This window comes from Jaculus jaculus, chromosome 1, assembly GCF_020740685.1.
Source record: "Jaculus jaculus isolate mJacJac1 chromosome 1, mJacJac1.mat.Y.cur, whole genome shotgun sequence".
NCBI lineage: Eukaryota > Metazoa > Chordata > Mammalia > Rodentia > Dipodidae > Jaculus > Jaculus jaculus.
In genome coordinates this window covers 174,607,157-174,623,725 of record NC_059102.1, presented here as the reverse complement: position 1 = coordinate 174,623,725, position 16,569 = coordinate 174,607,157, and the positions used below count along the sequence as shown (strand labels likewise).

Genomic DNA, 16,569 nt, shown 5'->3' with positions numbered 1-16,569 from the left:
GGACTCTTCCCTCAAATATTCTTTTTCTGTGCATATAATCATAGATTTGACTTTAAATTTTTTTTTCACCATCTATTATGAGGGATACTTTTGCTGAGAACAGTAGCTTGGGTTGGAAGCCATAGATTTTCAGACTTTGAAGTGTTCCATTCCAGGCCCTTCTGGATGCAGGACTTCCATTGAGAAATTGGACATAATTATCATGGGACTGACTGCCTTTGTATGTTGTGAAATGTAAACAAATCCAGTCACATGCATCACTTTGTGCATCTGGCTTTATGTGGGTACTTCAGAACTGATCCAGGGTCTTTAGACTTTTCAGACAAGTGCTTTAACTCCGCAGCCATATCTGAAGTCCCCTTAAAGTAGATTTAATATTTTTAATTTGTAGTTTCCTGGTGGATAAGGATGAAGACAATGTTTATAGATGTTTGTTGGCCATTTGTATTTCTTCTTTTGATAGTTTTCTATTCCGTTCTATAGCCCATTTACTGAGTTGAAAATGCTAATTATAGGACTATGGGTATTCAGTAAAGATGAAAGAAAGTGGAAAGGAGTGGTATAAAATTATAGAATAAAGGAAACTTGTAGAAGGGTCTAGAAGAACTGATATAATATGTTCCCTCTATATCCCCCCACCTCTGAAAGGAAGAAAGGAATGAAACAAATAAAAATAGAAACAACTGAAAATGTAGATGGTATATTTTAGCATTTTCCAATTTCTTCCTATTGTTTTAATGTTAGTAAATACCTACTAACACAAGATCATATATGTGGCTATTAAATTTCCAATGGATATAATTAAACATTGAGGAAAATTTTGCAAACCTCCATGGTGAAGTATTGGTTTTGAAAATAATATTGATGGTTTATTATACTTTCTTGCACATTAATTAATATAATTAGATGATAAATCATACTTATATATGTATATATAATTAGTATGTACATCAGTAACTTCAGTCTTAAAAGAATGAGATAGAAAATAGAATATTTCTTCATTCCACATAAAAAAGATAAATCACTCATAGCCCAGTGCAAAGATAAATCACAGAAACATTTACTCCCTTATGTGGCTTTACTTCCAGAGTTTGTCCAACAATGTACTTGCGGTATTAATACCCTAGAGAGGTTTTCCCTTTGGTATCCTGCTTCTTTTATTCAAGGTATATCATCTTGTAAATGTTTATTTTGAATTGACCTTTCATATGGGAGACACATACTCCCCATATCTATTTTTTGTTTTATGTTACAGTCACAGAAAGATGCTTGAGGATTCATCCTGAAAGACCACCTTGCTGCTTCAAAGAAATGTATAGTATAGCATAAGTAAAAACATATGGTATTTTCCTCTTAAATTCAGGCAAAAACTTGTGAGGGTTGAACTAATTTTATATAGAAATTGATTTTGGTAAATCTTACTGTTAAGTTTTTATAAAAAATTATGCTTGGTAGTTATTTTTTAAGTGAAAGACATTCAAAACTTTGATGGAAATTTGGAAGGAAATAAGGCTGCATAAAAGATTTTAAGCCTTTATTCATTTGTGTGAGATGACAACAGCAGTAGAAAAGTGTGACCTTTAGACATGATTTAGATAAAGACCTCCGTGCTAATACATGGGCACCCTCAGCTGCAGCAACCTCGTCTGAGAAGCTGGGACATGTACTGGCATTTACCTCATTGCATAATGACAAAGATGAACTGAGGTAAGTCATGAAACGTGCTTATTCCCATGTTCAGAATATACTATTGCTGGATACACTGCATATAATCATTTCACTGTAAATCTCAATAAAGTAATGAAGGCTGTGCATTTTTTATTTTATAATTTTCCTAATTATAAGCATTGTGAATATTTATACTATGGGAAAAGTGATACAAAATACTTCACAGCTTTAAACTATTTATGTATTCTCATAAACTAGTCATAAATTTACATCTCAATAATTATACTTCATTGCTTTTTTTTTCCTAAGAAGAGTTGAAATTAAAACTTTGGAAATGATTCATTCACTCTTATTGTACAGATTTTAAATTACAGATTTTTGCAAGTGTACCTTGCATAAAAATATGTTACTAAACTGACTAAGAATTCTTTAGTTTTAAAAACTTGAATATTATTGAATATATATATATATATATATATATCTAGTATTTGTGTTTATGGGAGAGGGGGAGAGAAAGAGAGAGAATCAGGATTATAGGGACAGCAGGACAAAGAGGCTAATAGGATCCATGTGATGTGAAGACAGAGGGAGGAAGCAGGCCAGCAGTATGAACACAGAGGACAATGAGAGAAGCAAAGAGAATGGGGGACAAGATTGAACGTAAACTATGTATGAAAATGCTGTGAGTAAATTTATGCCTTGTTGCTTTACTGAGTAAAGACAAGAACTTGTGTGGGAACCACATTCACGCCTCTCAGTCACTGTTTCCTGACCTTGAATGTCATGTGATCAAGTGTCTCATGCTCCTGACGACATAAGTAGAGATGCTCTGGCCACAAGGACTTCCATACCATGATGGACTGTATCCATAAAAGAGTGAGTCATAATAACTCCTTTCTTCCCTATAAAAATAATTAAGTGAAAAAAACAGGGCTTTAGGATAGGCCTGCTTGTGGCTAGCTTATTTATTTATTTATATTAATATCTCCTGTAAGCACAGACAAAAAACCATGATATTTCCTTTCCACATCCCCATTTCCCCTCTCAAATCTTTCTCCCATTGAATCCCTTCCTCTTACTTATTATTAGTCTCTCTTCTATTAGGATGACATCACTGTTGCCTCCTATTATGCAGATCTTGTGTAGGTAATGTCAGGCACTTTGAGGTCATGAATATCAAGATCATTTTGTATATGTATGTGAAAAACAGTACTGCAAGCACTCTTGTCTTTCCTTTGGCCCTTACATTCTTTTTAATGTATATTATTATTATTAAGTAGAAACTTTGAATGGATACATCATGTGTATGCACGATCATTTCCCTCCTCTCTGTCACCATCTCATACAGGGCCCTCCTTAGTAGGATTGCTGGTATTCATCATGGAATTGTAGGTTATGAATTGTGAGAGCAGCACTCAGTCATTGTGGAGGGGGGTAATGCTTCTGGATAATCCCTATCACCTTGTGGCTCGTACATTCTGTCTGCCCCCTCTTCTGAACAATTCCCTGAACTTTGGGGGGGGGGTGTTTTAAGTCTACTTTAGTGTTGTGCTCTCAGTATCTTCTGGATTTCTGCTTTGGTGCATTTTGAATTTCCTCACTGTCTGCCTCCATCACCCTAACACAGGTTGTCAGGTTCTCCATGGAAGCAGTACTCTTGCTCATATATGCTGGGTTAGGGGTGGTTCACATTCTGTCAGGGAGTCAGCTATCTATTTGTATCTTGTTGATAAGAATTCCATTGTTCTCAATTCTCATGGCTTTCTGAAAAGGAAAAAAAAAAAAATTCTCCAACAGAAAGTGAGATCAGGATATGTTAAAGGGGATAAGCATTGTTAATTTAGAGAGGTTTTGATGGGTCCTGTGGCTAGCTTTGAAGTTTTTTGTCCAAGTAGCTCTATATTTTCTTTCTTGGTATTCAATCATTGTAAATAGGACAGCCATGCATATACTTCTTAAGAAAGACTGAGGATCAAACCAAGATTTGTAGTTTTCTTTTTATAGTTTTGCTTTTATAGTTTCTATTCAAATCTGTTCTCCAAATTTGAAAACAACTCAATCATACATTCCTTTTATTCTTGAGTTCATAGGTCCTTCCATGTAATTTGAACCCAGAACAACCTTATAATAATGCCAATACTTCCTTTTCTTGTGTGTATTCATAGCTGTGTATTAGAACACAAAATAGACAGCAGAGGAAAATGTAGACAAGTGAAAGCCTGGCAGCGGTTTTTAACTTATAGGCTTGTCTTTCTATAAATATTCTCAAAGGTAAAGCTATTCCTTAGATTTGACAAGCCTTTTATATACTGGGTACTTGAACTTGTTTTTCTTTTGGTACAAATGGAGTAGTTTGAGCAGCATTCTTTCCACCTAGCAAGTGAAGAAGGAGGCTCAGAGCTAAATGAACTGACCATTTAGAAACAAAGGCATTTACAGCATCTGAGGGGAGTGCTTCCCTTCAGGTCCCATAGGGGTATCTGCCCATATCATCAGAGCAGGTCCTTGCTGGCCCTGCTGGGCACATAGATTCATTGAAATCCGTAGCAGTTTATACAAAGTATGGTTTTTCTGAGCCTGTTTCAGAACTTGTGGAAGGCGATTCATGTAATATTCTCTTAGTGCTCAGAGACTCATAGCATATACCATGTACACTGTACTCAGTGAGGGGTTAAATAAGCATGGCTGTCTTTAAGAGCTAGGTTACTTAGTCATATCACTAGGAAATGAATAGCTCCCTAGTGTGTTTCTAACATGTCTTCAGTTTGCTCTAACTTGTGTGGTTAGAATTTTTTGGAGAAAAATAGTTTTAAAAATGCTGTGTAGGACCTTGGTGGTGCGTGCCTTTAATCCCAGTACTTGGGAGGCTGATGTAGGACGATTGCTGTGAGTGTTAGGCCAGCCTGAGACTACACAGTGAATTTCAGGTCCTCCTAGGCTAGAGGGAGAACTTGCCTCAAAAAAAAAAAAAAAAAAAAGTAAGAAAGAAAGAAAGAAAGGAAGGAAGGAAGGAAGGAAGGACGAAAGAAAGGAAGGAAGAAAGAAAGAAAGAAAGAAAGAGAGAGAGAAAGAAAGAAAGAAAGAAAGAAAATAAATCTTGGGGCTGAAGAGATGTCTTACTGATTAAGGCACTTGTATGAAAAGCCAAAAGATCCAGGTTCGATTCCCCAGTACCCATGTAAGACACATGCACAAGAACAATGTTTTTTTTAAATTAATTAATTTATTTATTTGAGAGCGACAGACACAGAGAGAAAGACAGATAGAGGGAGAGAGAGAGAATGGGCGCGCCAGGGCTTCCAGCCTCTGCAAACGAACTCCAGACGCGTGCGCTCCCTTGTGCATCTGGCTAATGTGGGACCTGGGGAACTAAGCCTCGAACCGGGGTCCTTAGGCTTCACAGGCAAGCGCTTAACCGCTAAGCCATCTCTCCAGCCCAGAACAATGTTTTTTAAATTGCTCTTTAGATTCTAGACCTAATTGCTTCAAGTTTGTTATTTCTAGCCTGGTCATGTTGTGAATTGGGATCAAGCATGCCACAGAGAAACTCAGATACTACCATCAACTAATTGAGGCTACTTCCCATGCATAATTAAAAGCATTGCACTTGTTCAAAAGTTTGTATTAGTTATATGGAATATGTTAAATGATAGTTGTAAGATAGGACTTTATGGATGTAACATGTGAAGTAGAGAAGGGCAGATTCCTTAATATTGCAGAGTTAGAAAATGCCAGATTGTATATAAAGCAATTTTTATTTATTTACAGGGATAGAAAGGAGCTGGAATTTCCTTTGGTCTTGGAAAATGTGACAGAGGAGTTGAGGTCATGAAATCAGGACACAGAGAGAGGTATCTGTCTTGGGTCTGCTCTATACCTTCCATGTCTGTATTTCATCACATGTAAAATTGATAACATAGCTGTATCTATTAGGTTATAATGACCGATAGAATCGAAACATTAAAAGTTGCAGTCTGGCCATGGTGGCACACACCTTTAATCCCAGAACTTGGGAGGCAAAAGTCGGAGAAATGCCATGAGTTTGAGTCTATCCTGATATTACATAGTGAATTCCAGGTCAGCCTGGACTAGAGTTAAACCCTACCTAAAAAAAAGTTTTTGAAAAACTATTAACTACACATATTAAAATTGCTAGTGATATTTAATTAATAATTAGGTCTATAATCATAACTTTTACCTGAGAATATTGAATAAAGTAGTTTAATGAAATTTATAGGTCAAGATTTTTCACTATGTACATATCTACAAAACTATAGAAATGCTTCTAAAGAGGCATCATGTTCTCTATAATTTCAGATGAACTAAGTTTCTTTTCTGTATCTAGGACTCGACTTGACCTCATGGAATATCAGAAAAATGTCACTGAGTTTGTATTTACAGGACTTTGGGGAAATAGACAACTAGAACTGCTGTTTTTCTTTTTCTTCCTGCTCTGTTACCTGGCAGTCTTGATGGGGAATGTGGTCATTTTACTCACCATCACCTACAGCCATCTAATTGAACAACCCATGTACTACTTCCTGTGCCATCTGTCCCTCATGGACCTGTGCTACACCTCCACTGTGGTTCCCCGCCTGATCCGAGACTTGGCAGCAGCAAAAAAGAACATTTCCTTTAGTGAATGCATGACTCAGCTTTTTACTGCTCACTGGCTGGCCGGGGTGGAAATATTCATCCTGGTATCCATGGCTTTGGACCGATATGTCGCCATTGTCAAGCCTCTGCACTACATGGTCATCATGAGCAGGAAGCGGTGCAACCTGCTGATTGCCATGGCCTGGGCAGTGGGCTTTTGGCACTCTATCGCTTTACTGCTCATGGTGCTCAGTTTGCCTTTCTGTGGCCCGAATCTGATCAACCACTACCTGTGTGATGTCAAGCCTCTTTTGAAACTGGTCTGCAAGGACATTCAAGTTGTTAGTATCTTGGTGATTGCCAATTCTGGGATGGTGGTAGTTGCAATTTTTGTTGTGCTTATAGCTTCTTACATACTCATTTTGTACAATCTCAGGTTAAGATCCTCCTCTGGGAGACGCAAAGCTCTCTCAACTTGTAGCTCTCATATAATGGTGGTGGTTTTGTTTTTTGTGCCCTGTATTTATACCTATGTACTTCCAGCAGGGAGTGAAAACAAAGATAAGGAAATTTCTGTGTTTTACACTGTGATCGCCCCCATGCTGAATCCCCTAATATATACCCTGAGGAACATGGAGATGAAAAATGCCATGCAAAAAGTTTTTGCTCAAGTGTCACTTTAAGAAAATAAATTATGGGTATATGCCTGTGCCTTCATTCCCTTGTTTCCTGGGCTCTTATCTTTGGAGAGTGCTCAGAAACAGCAGTTTTTGTGGGTAGTGCTGTTGTGTAAGTCCTTGAAGTAGCTAAGTGCTGTCATATTGTTGTTTGCACTTTAAGTGGCTGAAGTTAACCCAGATATAACCATATGGATTTGAATACACAATGTCCTTCAAAAGGTCATCCTCTTTGCCAGACCTTTGGATCAGTGGTAGACTGTGTGCCTAAGGTTGGAAAGACCCTGGGTTTAAGCCCCAACACCAAAAAGAAAAAGAAATCAAGCACTTCTTTTATGATATATCTTCTGTCTACCACTTAGAATTATGTAAAATTTTCTTTTCTTATAAGTACAATTCAAGCTTCTTGCTTTTTATTTATATTTTTCTTATTTTTAATTACTTTCTAATTGGTGTATATACATTGGACATGATACTGTGTTGCATGAACCTATGTATTTCTTCACCTCTTCATATTCCTTCTGAAACTGCTCAAGGTCATCCTTGATAGCCACTGAGCTTCTTTTACTGGAATAAGTATCATTTTATAATAGACTTTTGGGTCAGGAAATTCTACAGACATACCTCTGTAACTTTCATCTCTTATGTTTTACCAGTTTGCATTAAATATGAGCCTGTATTTTCATAGTGTCTGTGAAATGATGTAATATATTTCATTATGTAAAGCACATAAGTTTTAAAGTGGCATATTTTATGAGAGTCTCTGGTATGCTTTTTAAAATTTTATTGCACTCTTCTTATGATTCCCTTTATGCACCTGTACTCTTAAGTCTCCCTCACATCCAGGCCATTACTGTTATGTATTCTTAGTTTAGCATGCCCAGTTCCTATGCTTGAGAGCCCACCCTTGCAGATAACCAGTCTACTTGTACCTTTTTCAGGATTCTGGAGGATGATCAACTAACCCAAAATACCCCAAATTCCACCCTTAAGCTTGCATTGCTATTTGTTTGTGTAATTACGCATTTTCAAATAATTTGGCCTTATATTAATGATTCTTCCTTTGAACTATCTTTAATTAATTGACTGAGTCATGTGATAGAATACACACACACATGCACTTATGTAGATATACATATAGACATTTTTATTGTACCCTTCTTTTTCCTAAAAAATTCTGTTGAGGAAATTAAGGAACAAATAATAGAGTCACTGAATTGCACTCATACACATTTTATCTGTACTTTAAAAATATTTGCTGTTCTTTTTAACCAAGAGCTTTAAGTATGTTTAAAATTCAATGTAGTACTGACTTTGCCGTCAGTCACGCATTTCTCTTTAACTATATATGCTTTGTTCACAGCTCTACATTACCCATGACAGCAATAACAATCATTAATTATAATAAACAGTTTCAGAAACAAAACAAAAATATCACGAGAAATCTCCCTTTTCCTATAAGGAAGATAATGAAATCCAGCCTCCTCCAGCCCCTTATAAAGTTATCTGATTTGCTTATTTTCATGTGTTAGCCACTTGTATTCTACTTATAGTTTGTCTTGTGTCTTATCATGTTGCCACAATGAGTTCATCAGTTAACTTAGTGCCTTGATTTTCTTTGCTTATTTGTCGTCTTGGGTACTTGTCTTTTCTCATCAGACTATCCGAATTAGTTCTATATATAATTTCCATAATGGGTTCTTTCTCTCTTAAAATTATGTATATATTGGAGGGTGGGAGGCCCTAAAATCATGCGCATTTCCCTTTGGTGTCATAAGCTTCTCCTGATTTCTATTCTTAGAATTTTTACACATACACATAATAGTTTTCTCTCATGCACATGTGCAAAATTATGAGAAACTACTTTGTCCTGACACTACTATACAAGACCCTCATAATAGGAGGAAAAGATGATGACATCAAAATAAAAGAGAGACTGACTGAGAGGGGGAGGGGATATGATAGAGGGTGGAGTTTCAAAGGGGAAAGGGGAGGAGGGAGGGCATTACCATAGGATGTTGTTTACAATCACAGAAGTTTTTAATAAAAAAATTGAAAAGGAAAATTAGCTCTTGTTTTTATTCATATTTTACTTGACACAATGTATTTCCACAGGGTGTCAGGATTTTGAGTGAGGAATCATGGAATGAATGTGTGCTACTTTGTGTGTGGGTGAGTGTGATGAATTACATGCTGAGAAATGTTCAAGTGAAAAATGTCATGGGGACGTTGTGGAGTAAGCAACTGATCTTGGATGACATATCGTGGATGGAGATTTATGTTCATTTAGAAGTGGAATAGATTACACCACACTGTATATTATTCTTATGCTTAACCGAGAAAAAGTTGCATCAAAGATTACCTTTCATTATTTTTCATGCACCTCTTTGTGCATCTGGCTTTATGTGTGTACTGGGGAACTGAACCTGGGTCATTAGGTTTTGTAGGCCAGTATGTTAACTGCTGAGCCATCTCTACAGCCCTTATTGGAGGATTTAACTACCATTTTTGCCTCAGTTCGTGGAGCTGTTTTGAAGACCATGACACATTTAGGATGACAAACCTTAATGGAAGTAGGTCATTACGGGCAGGTTATATTCATTCCTGCTTCATTTCCTAAATTCTCAGGTTTTTGTTTGCCATCAAGTGAAAGCCAGGCTGGGTTCCTGAGAGCTTTGAGGATACTCCTGTCTGTCTCCCATCCTTTCATAGAAAGATTAAGGATTATAGATGTTTGCTATTGTGTTTGTGACAGACAGGCCTCCTAGGTGAATTACAGTAGAGACCCTTGGGATTTTGGAGCAAGGCCCTGCTATCATATGCAGACAATTATTCTCACTTTGAGTGACAGCTGTTGGTCTGATATTGGGCCTTAGTGGAAACAAAATGTTTGTCAGTGCATTATCAAGTTACCATGCAAACTGAGCTGCCTACTATGTACTGGATATTATCTGCATCACCAGGCTATAATGTTGGAAATGCACAATCCATCATCAACTGAAAATGGTATGTACCTGATAGGGCTCGATCAGGTACTGAAGACATAATAAAGATAGATAAAGAACAGAAAAAAAAAAAAAGAAAGATAGATAAACACCTATGGTGTCTGTTCTTGTTACAATACCTTATGTCTCTAAGCATAGGCCTCTGGCATTTCCTTATTAATACCAATTCATTCTGTCAGTTATTTCCTCTTCAGAATATGGCTCATCAGATGAGGTACTTGTCTGCAAAGCCTAAGGACTGAGGTTCCATTTCACAGTACTCATGTAAAGCCAGATACACTAAATGGATCTAGAGTTTGTCTGCAGTGGCTAGAGGCACCAGTATGCCCATTTTCTCTTTCTATCTCCTTCTCTCTCCGTCACTCAAAAAATAAATGTTTTTATAATATTTTCTCTCTCCAGAACCCAGAGAGAGAGAGAGAGAGAGAGAGAGAGAGAGAGAAGACTATGTGTGTGTGTGTGTGTGTGTGTGTGTATATATATATATATATATATATGTATGTATGTATGTATATATAATGTTCTTCCAGATTCTATAAACTACAAAATAAAATACTTCCATGAAAGGAATGTGGACTGAATCCAGTTTGGATACCTAATCAGAAATGCTGTATGTAACATATTTTATAGTCATACATTTAACTCATGGTCCCCATGACAACTATTACACACCTCCTGCAGGTAGGTGTATTTTAAATCATGTCTAGGATTTTAACTGAAAGGTGCAAGAAAGACTGAATGTACAACCTCAACAAGTTCTTTGGTGGAGTTAGTGTTGTGACAGGTACATAATAGCAGTCCTGGAAATAAACTGGGGGCATTTGCTTGGGGAAATGTAAGTAACTGATGTCACAAACTCCTATGCATCCTTTGGGATCATCATAAGCAGTTTCCTCTCCCTTTAAAAAGATATACAACTTTTGACTTTTGGAAGATCATGCCAAGTTATGACACTCATATTTCCCAGGAGCCTCTTCTTATAACTCTTGTTGCTTCAAAGCAGTCAGCCAATGGAAAGTCCAAACGATAGTCTTGCTCTAGAACACTATAAAGATTATAGAATTTGGCTGATACATACAGATGTGACCTGGGAAAGTGAACTACTGGGATTAGATCATGAATGTGATTATAGTAATGTTATGAGTTCAGAGATCCCATGCCTCTTAATCATATAGCACTATTCCATAACTTCAGATTTGATGATTTTTCCTAGTCAGCCAATAAAAATATGTGTCTCTCAGCCTTCAAGCTTGAGTTCAACATAAAAACAAGGTATAGAAGAAGCACTACCCACAGTGTAACCAGAAGGCAAACCTTTGGGGAACCTGTTCTTCTGTATTATTGAGAACATCTTACTGGAAGTGAGGTCATTCTGAATATAATGATTCTGTTAGTATTAGTGTAGAGAGTTTTTGTGTTTAAACAAGCTAACTAGCCAAAAGCATATTGTTTTACAATTTTATCTGAAAGAAGAAAGAAGAAAGCTTCTTTGCAGCACAGGCAAACCCAAAGAGGTAAGTATGCTCGGAAGTAAGCCAAATTTTGGCATCAAATGCAGAGACATAGGGAATTCCCACTTATTCCAATAAGAACATACAGGAATAGTGCAGGATATCTTGCACAGTACAGGAGTGAAAATAAAATGATCTAGTTTTAATGAATTTTTTAACTTTAATCCATACACATTGTTATTGGTTTTGTCAATCAGGAAGGGATTATTTTAATTTGAAAGTATGGAAACAAGTCATGAGAGCCCTCTGGCATGCTCATCAAACAGGAGATACAATTCCTTCAAAAGTTTGGCCTTTATGTAGTTTTATTGCTGTGGCACTTAGCCTCTATATTCTGAAACCGAAAGTGAAAGTTCTCAAAAGATGCATAAAGTTAACTCAGGAGATGAAAAATACCCAGATGGGTATGAAAATGAATCATAGATAGAGAAAAATTTATCTCTTCTTAAAAAGAGTTTGGAACTTTTAAAGATTCTAGACAAGATACTGATAGTTCTTATGATTCCAGCTCAAGCTCTGAAAATGAAAGTAAACATGAATTTTAATACTCCAGAGAAGGAAATAAATTATTAGAAAACCTAGACAGTTTAATAGAAAAAATGGAGAATGTAAAGTCTCAATATCCCCTGGAAAAATTAGTTTGTGGCACTCTTGTTCATTTCCTCAATTCCTCTGTGGTTTCAGCTGGAGCTTGGGTGGAGTGTGCTGGGGCAGTTATCTCCTCAGGTCCAGCTCCTGTCTTAAAAAGAGAAGCAGATTCCCCAAGAGAGAATGAAGTTAGCACCAGTTAAATGGGATAACCATATTTGATTTAGAGAGAATTAAAAGGGTGTAGATTTTCTCATAGTCTAAGGTTAGTGTGAGCTTGAGAATGGAAAGCAGAATCATTATCTGGATATGATTCTCACTTGTTTCCCAGTTCCAGATATGGTTTCCTTTCCACTGAGGAGATCTGTTAGCCAATCCAAGAGCAGTTGGTTACCCAACATCTCTGTGTGCTACTATTGCACTTGGGTGAGCATAACATCAAGGTGTTTGCTTCCAAGTTATTTAGACTTTGAGTTGTGAGTTGCATGGACAGATGTTGGCCACTTTCCCCTGGTAGCTCATGTAGCACCTTCCAGCACTAGATGGGCTAATGGCTTGGGACTGGCTCTCCTCTAGTCTCCAACCAGGTCTCTCCATGGTCCATGCCAACAGCAAACACTGTCTTCAGCAGGAGGGTATTACCATTAACCTCTGGTGGGTAATCAACTGCTGTGAAAGAAGTCTGTCTTGTGTGTTTTGGGAGGTAAGTAAGTCTCTCTGACCAACTACTCATTATGGATGTAGACCACATCCTGGTACAGGGAATTACAGACCAGTACCAAGGGAACAAAGAAAATAAAAAGAGAAGAAAGAGAAACCAGAGAAATTTGAAGTTAGGTTTCGTCTCACCCTCTCCAGGGCCCTTCTATTCAGTGAAAGAAAGACAAAATCAACAACAACAACAAAAAAAACCTTGCTCAAGTACTTACATTTTTTAAACAGGGGAAATAGCTAGATTGCTAACTAAATAAGAATTCAAATAAGTGATAATTGCAAAAGAAAGTCTAAATGGGCTTTTATTTTGCATTGAAGAGTGAAAAGTTGTTGGTGTTTCAGAGTCATAGAGGGTCTAACCCTTTGTCTTCCAGTGTGAAGAAAAAAATTGGAATTCTAAGGAGCCTGACCCCAAGTAGCATTTGCCATTCACCTGCGGTAGAACCGGGTTCATTCACTGAACTCTTTAGTGTGCATGCTCACAGACAGCATTCAAGTGTATCTCTGGTACTACCCAGAAAGCAGTCATTATACTATCTCACGCTTCTGCTTTGATATGACGAGCAAGTACAAACCATGAGTGGACACCTTCCTTTGTATGTCCAAGGCAAAACTCTTGCATCAGGTATCTCATCTAGACCTGCTGTCTTCAGTGCAATAAAACTGATCCTTATTGGACTCCACATTGATATCTACATGATACTTCCTAGGCCCTTGGGCAGAATATATATATATATTCCCTGTTGGTCAGGCAGAATGTGAATGATAATGTAGGTACATATCAAGGATAATGGAAATTAACTGCAATGGGAACATAAGAGAAAGCTGAGAGCATTAATCTAGTAAAATCCTGTTATGGTAGACCAACATGAGAACAGAGTTATAGCATATTTTTGTCCTATAATATCTAGCATTGAATCCATATATTCTTGTTTGTTTTTTTTTTGTTTTTTTGTTTTTGTTTTTTGTTTTTTGAGGTAGGATCTCACTCTAGCCCATGCCCACCTGGAATTCACTATGGAGTCTCAGGGTGGCCTCGAACTAATGGAGAGCCTCCTACCTCTGCCTCCCTAGTGCTGAGATTAAAGGCATGCGCCACCACGCCTGGCTAAATACATATAATCTTATCTGAAATTGGGTGACACTTATTCCTCTAACTGAATCATATTAGCTAGCAGGTTGTAGTGTTATAGATATCCCTTTAAGTCCTTATATCCTCTTAGGTAGAAAATGATATCAATGAAATGATAGTATTTGAAGAACATACTTTATAGATAAGGTCACTCTTCCAAGACCCTGTGTAGTAATGGACCCCCAGCAATATCCTGACCTGTCTAAAGAAGGCCTACACAACTGCATCCCAAACATGAGCACTTGGAGTGGACACAGCTAGCCACACTGGTCTTTGGTGTATAAGTCTGGTCAAAGTTTTATCAAGCTGTGCGTTGTCACAATATAATCAAATTCTTGTGACAGAATGTTACAGTTCAGTTATAATGCCAGAGGTTCCTTGTTGTCAAATGGCAGAGTGGAAGCCATGAGCTGGACTGAAACACTTGTCCTGGCATTAGTTCTCCCAGCTCACCCTTAAAGAGCACATGGATTCTAAAAGAATTAGAGCAGACAACCAACAGAATGGCAGCTAACTAACAACAAAAGAAAAGTTCCATAACCCCCTCTGACTAATAATATATAGCTCTGCTAATGCTTACAAAAAAAACCCAAAAACAGATTACAAGTCCTTTTACAAAAGTAATTCTGCATATGCGGACAAAGATGGGAAGACATTGGGAAAACATTACTGTTTGAGATTTGGGCTGACTGAATCCAAGGTTTATGAAATAGTGACTCGATTATACCCGGTGCTATGTGAGATTTTGGTGAGAAGCTCTCATCAGCTCGAAAGAAGTACTCAACTTTTTCAACAAAATGTTCCAATTTTATAGCTCAGCCTCACATGTTCACCATAAATATATACAGTCAAAAGATTAACATTAATTATTATTAAAATTAAATATGGTCAGAGAATCAGGAAATGATACACTTTGGATACTTATTTATTCTTGGGGTCATCTATGCTCTGGCAAAGAATCAGTATATCATTATTTGGATTTTCTTGGCACCCAATTAATTTTGTCCATTGATATTTGATTATATTAGAGAGAGCTCTGTGACATCAGAAACCATAGTTTATTCAGTTTGGGCCTTTTTGTTGCTTCATGTCTACCTTCCCCTGAGATGAGGATCCTAGCCAGAACCAGCGAGAAATGGTAATTGATAATTTTAGAAGTTTTTTTTACTTTTTTATTTTATTTTTTCTCAATTTTATTAAACATTTTCCATGATTATAAAAATTATCCCATGGTAAGACTCCCCCTCCCCCAATATTCCTCTTTGAAATTCCATTCTCCATCACATCCACTCCCCATCTCAATAAGTCTCTCCTCTATTTGGATGCCATGATCCTTCCCTCCCCTTATGATAGTCTTGAGTAGATAGTGTCAGGCAGTATGAGGTCATGAATATCCAGGCCATTTTATGTCTGGAGGGAGCATGTTGTAAGGAGTCCTACCCTTCCTTTGGCTCTTACATTCTTTCCACCACCTCTTCCACATTAGACCCCGAGCCTTGGAAGATGTGATTGAGAAGTTACTCAGTACTCTAGTTATTTCTTTCCAGCACCATGATACCTTCTGAGTTGTCCCAAGATCACTGCCATATGAGAAGAGTAGATTCTCTATCCAAAGTGAGAGTAGCATTAATATAAGGGTATGAATATCAAGAAAAGTGCTTACTGGGCAGTTTGATAAGCATAATATATATACTTATCCAGATATCAGCAGCTGTTACAACCCGAGGGCTCATGACTACCCCTGTTTTAAGTTTTTAGTATCAGGTATGTATTCCCTCCATTGGAGTAGGCCTCCAGTCCAACTGGAGGGCAGTTGGTTTCCCCCATGACAGATGTGTCACTATTGCACCAGTTGGCTCATTTGGCCTGGCTGGCCAATTATAGGGCTTGCAGTGTCCAGTGTTGAGTATCTTCACTGGTGGTGTATCTTTCTCCCATTGAACTGCATGTAGAATGGTTTCTTCCAGCTTTCTGCCAGCTGGTCTACATGGAAGAGGTTATCAGCTCAGTTCCAGCAGGATTTCTCAGTGGCCTTGCAGCACAAGTATGTGGAGTCTTCAGCAATAGGGTCTTACCATCTATTCCTGGTGGGAAGCCAAGGGCCTTGGCAATGGCCTATAATGGTTTTGGTCCATAGGGCCCTCCCTGGCCAACAACTTACTGGAAGGTATCCCATCCCTGGAACTGAAAATTTTGTAGCAATGATCTACAGCTCCTGAGTGTTCCATTGTCCAAAACTGAAGGAGTCCATTTGATTTATTTATAGCCTCTAAGATTTTGATTAGCCCTCCCTCCACCTTTCCTTTACTCAGTCTCCTCCCCTGACCTCAATTTGGGCCTTTTCACCACTATTAATCTATTCTTCTACTTACATATATACAATATCATTCTATTAAGTACCCTCCTCCCTTCCTTTCTCTTCCCTTTATATCTCTATTTTAGCTTACTGGCCTCTGCAACTGAGGGTTTTCTTTCTCACACAGAAGCCTAATCATCTGTAGCTAGGATCCACATATGAGAAAGAACATGTGGTTCTTGGCTTTCTGGGCCTGGGTTACCTCACTTAGTATAATCCTTTCCAGATCCATCCATTTTTCTGAAAATTTCATAACTTCATTTTTCTTTAACACTGAGTAGAACTCCATTGTATATATTTGCCATATCTTCATTATCAAGTC

General features: G+C 37.6%; 1 protein-coding gene across 2 annotated transcripts; it reads left to right on the top strand.

The window, feature by feature from the left end:
• Positions 1 to 1,552: 1,552 nt before the first annotated feature.
• On the top strand, positions 1,553 to 7,304 carry LOC123456846 (olfactory receptor 4P4-like). Of its 2 annotated transcripts, none has more exons than XM_045141134.1 (4): positions 1,553 to 1,707; positions 2,389 to 2,544; positions 5,437 to 5,519; positions 6,136 to 7,304. In XM_045141134.1, the coding sequence occupies exon 4, from the start codon at positions 6,141 to 6,143 to the stop codon at positions 6,945 to 6,947; it is 807 nt and encodes a 268-aa protein (XP_044997069.1). In that variant the 5' UTR covers positions 1,553 to 1,707; positions 2,389 to 2,544; positions 5,437 to 5,519; positions 6,136 to 6,140; the 3' UTR covers positions 6,948 to 7,304. The 2 variants fall into 2 exon arrangements, with proteins under 2 accessions (XP_044997069.1, XP_044997068.1); XM_045141133.1 differs by having other exon boundaries at positions 6,014 to 7,304.
• Positions 7,305 to 16,569: the final 9,265 nt, after the last annotated feature.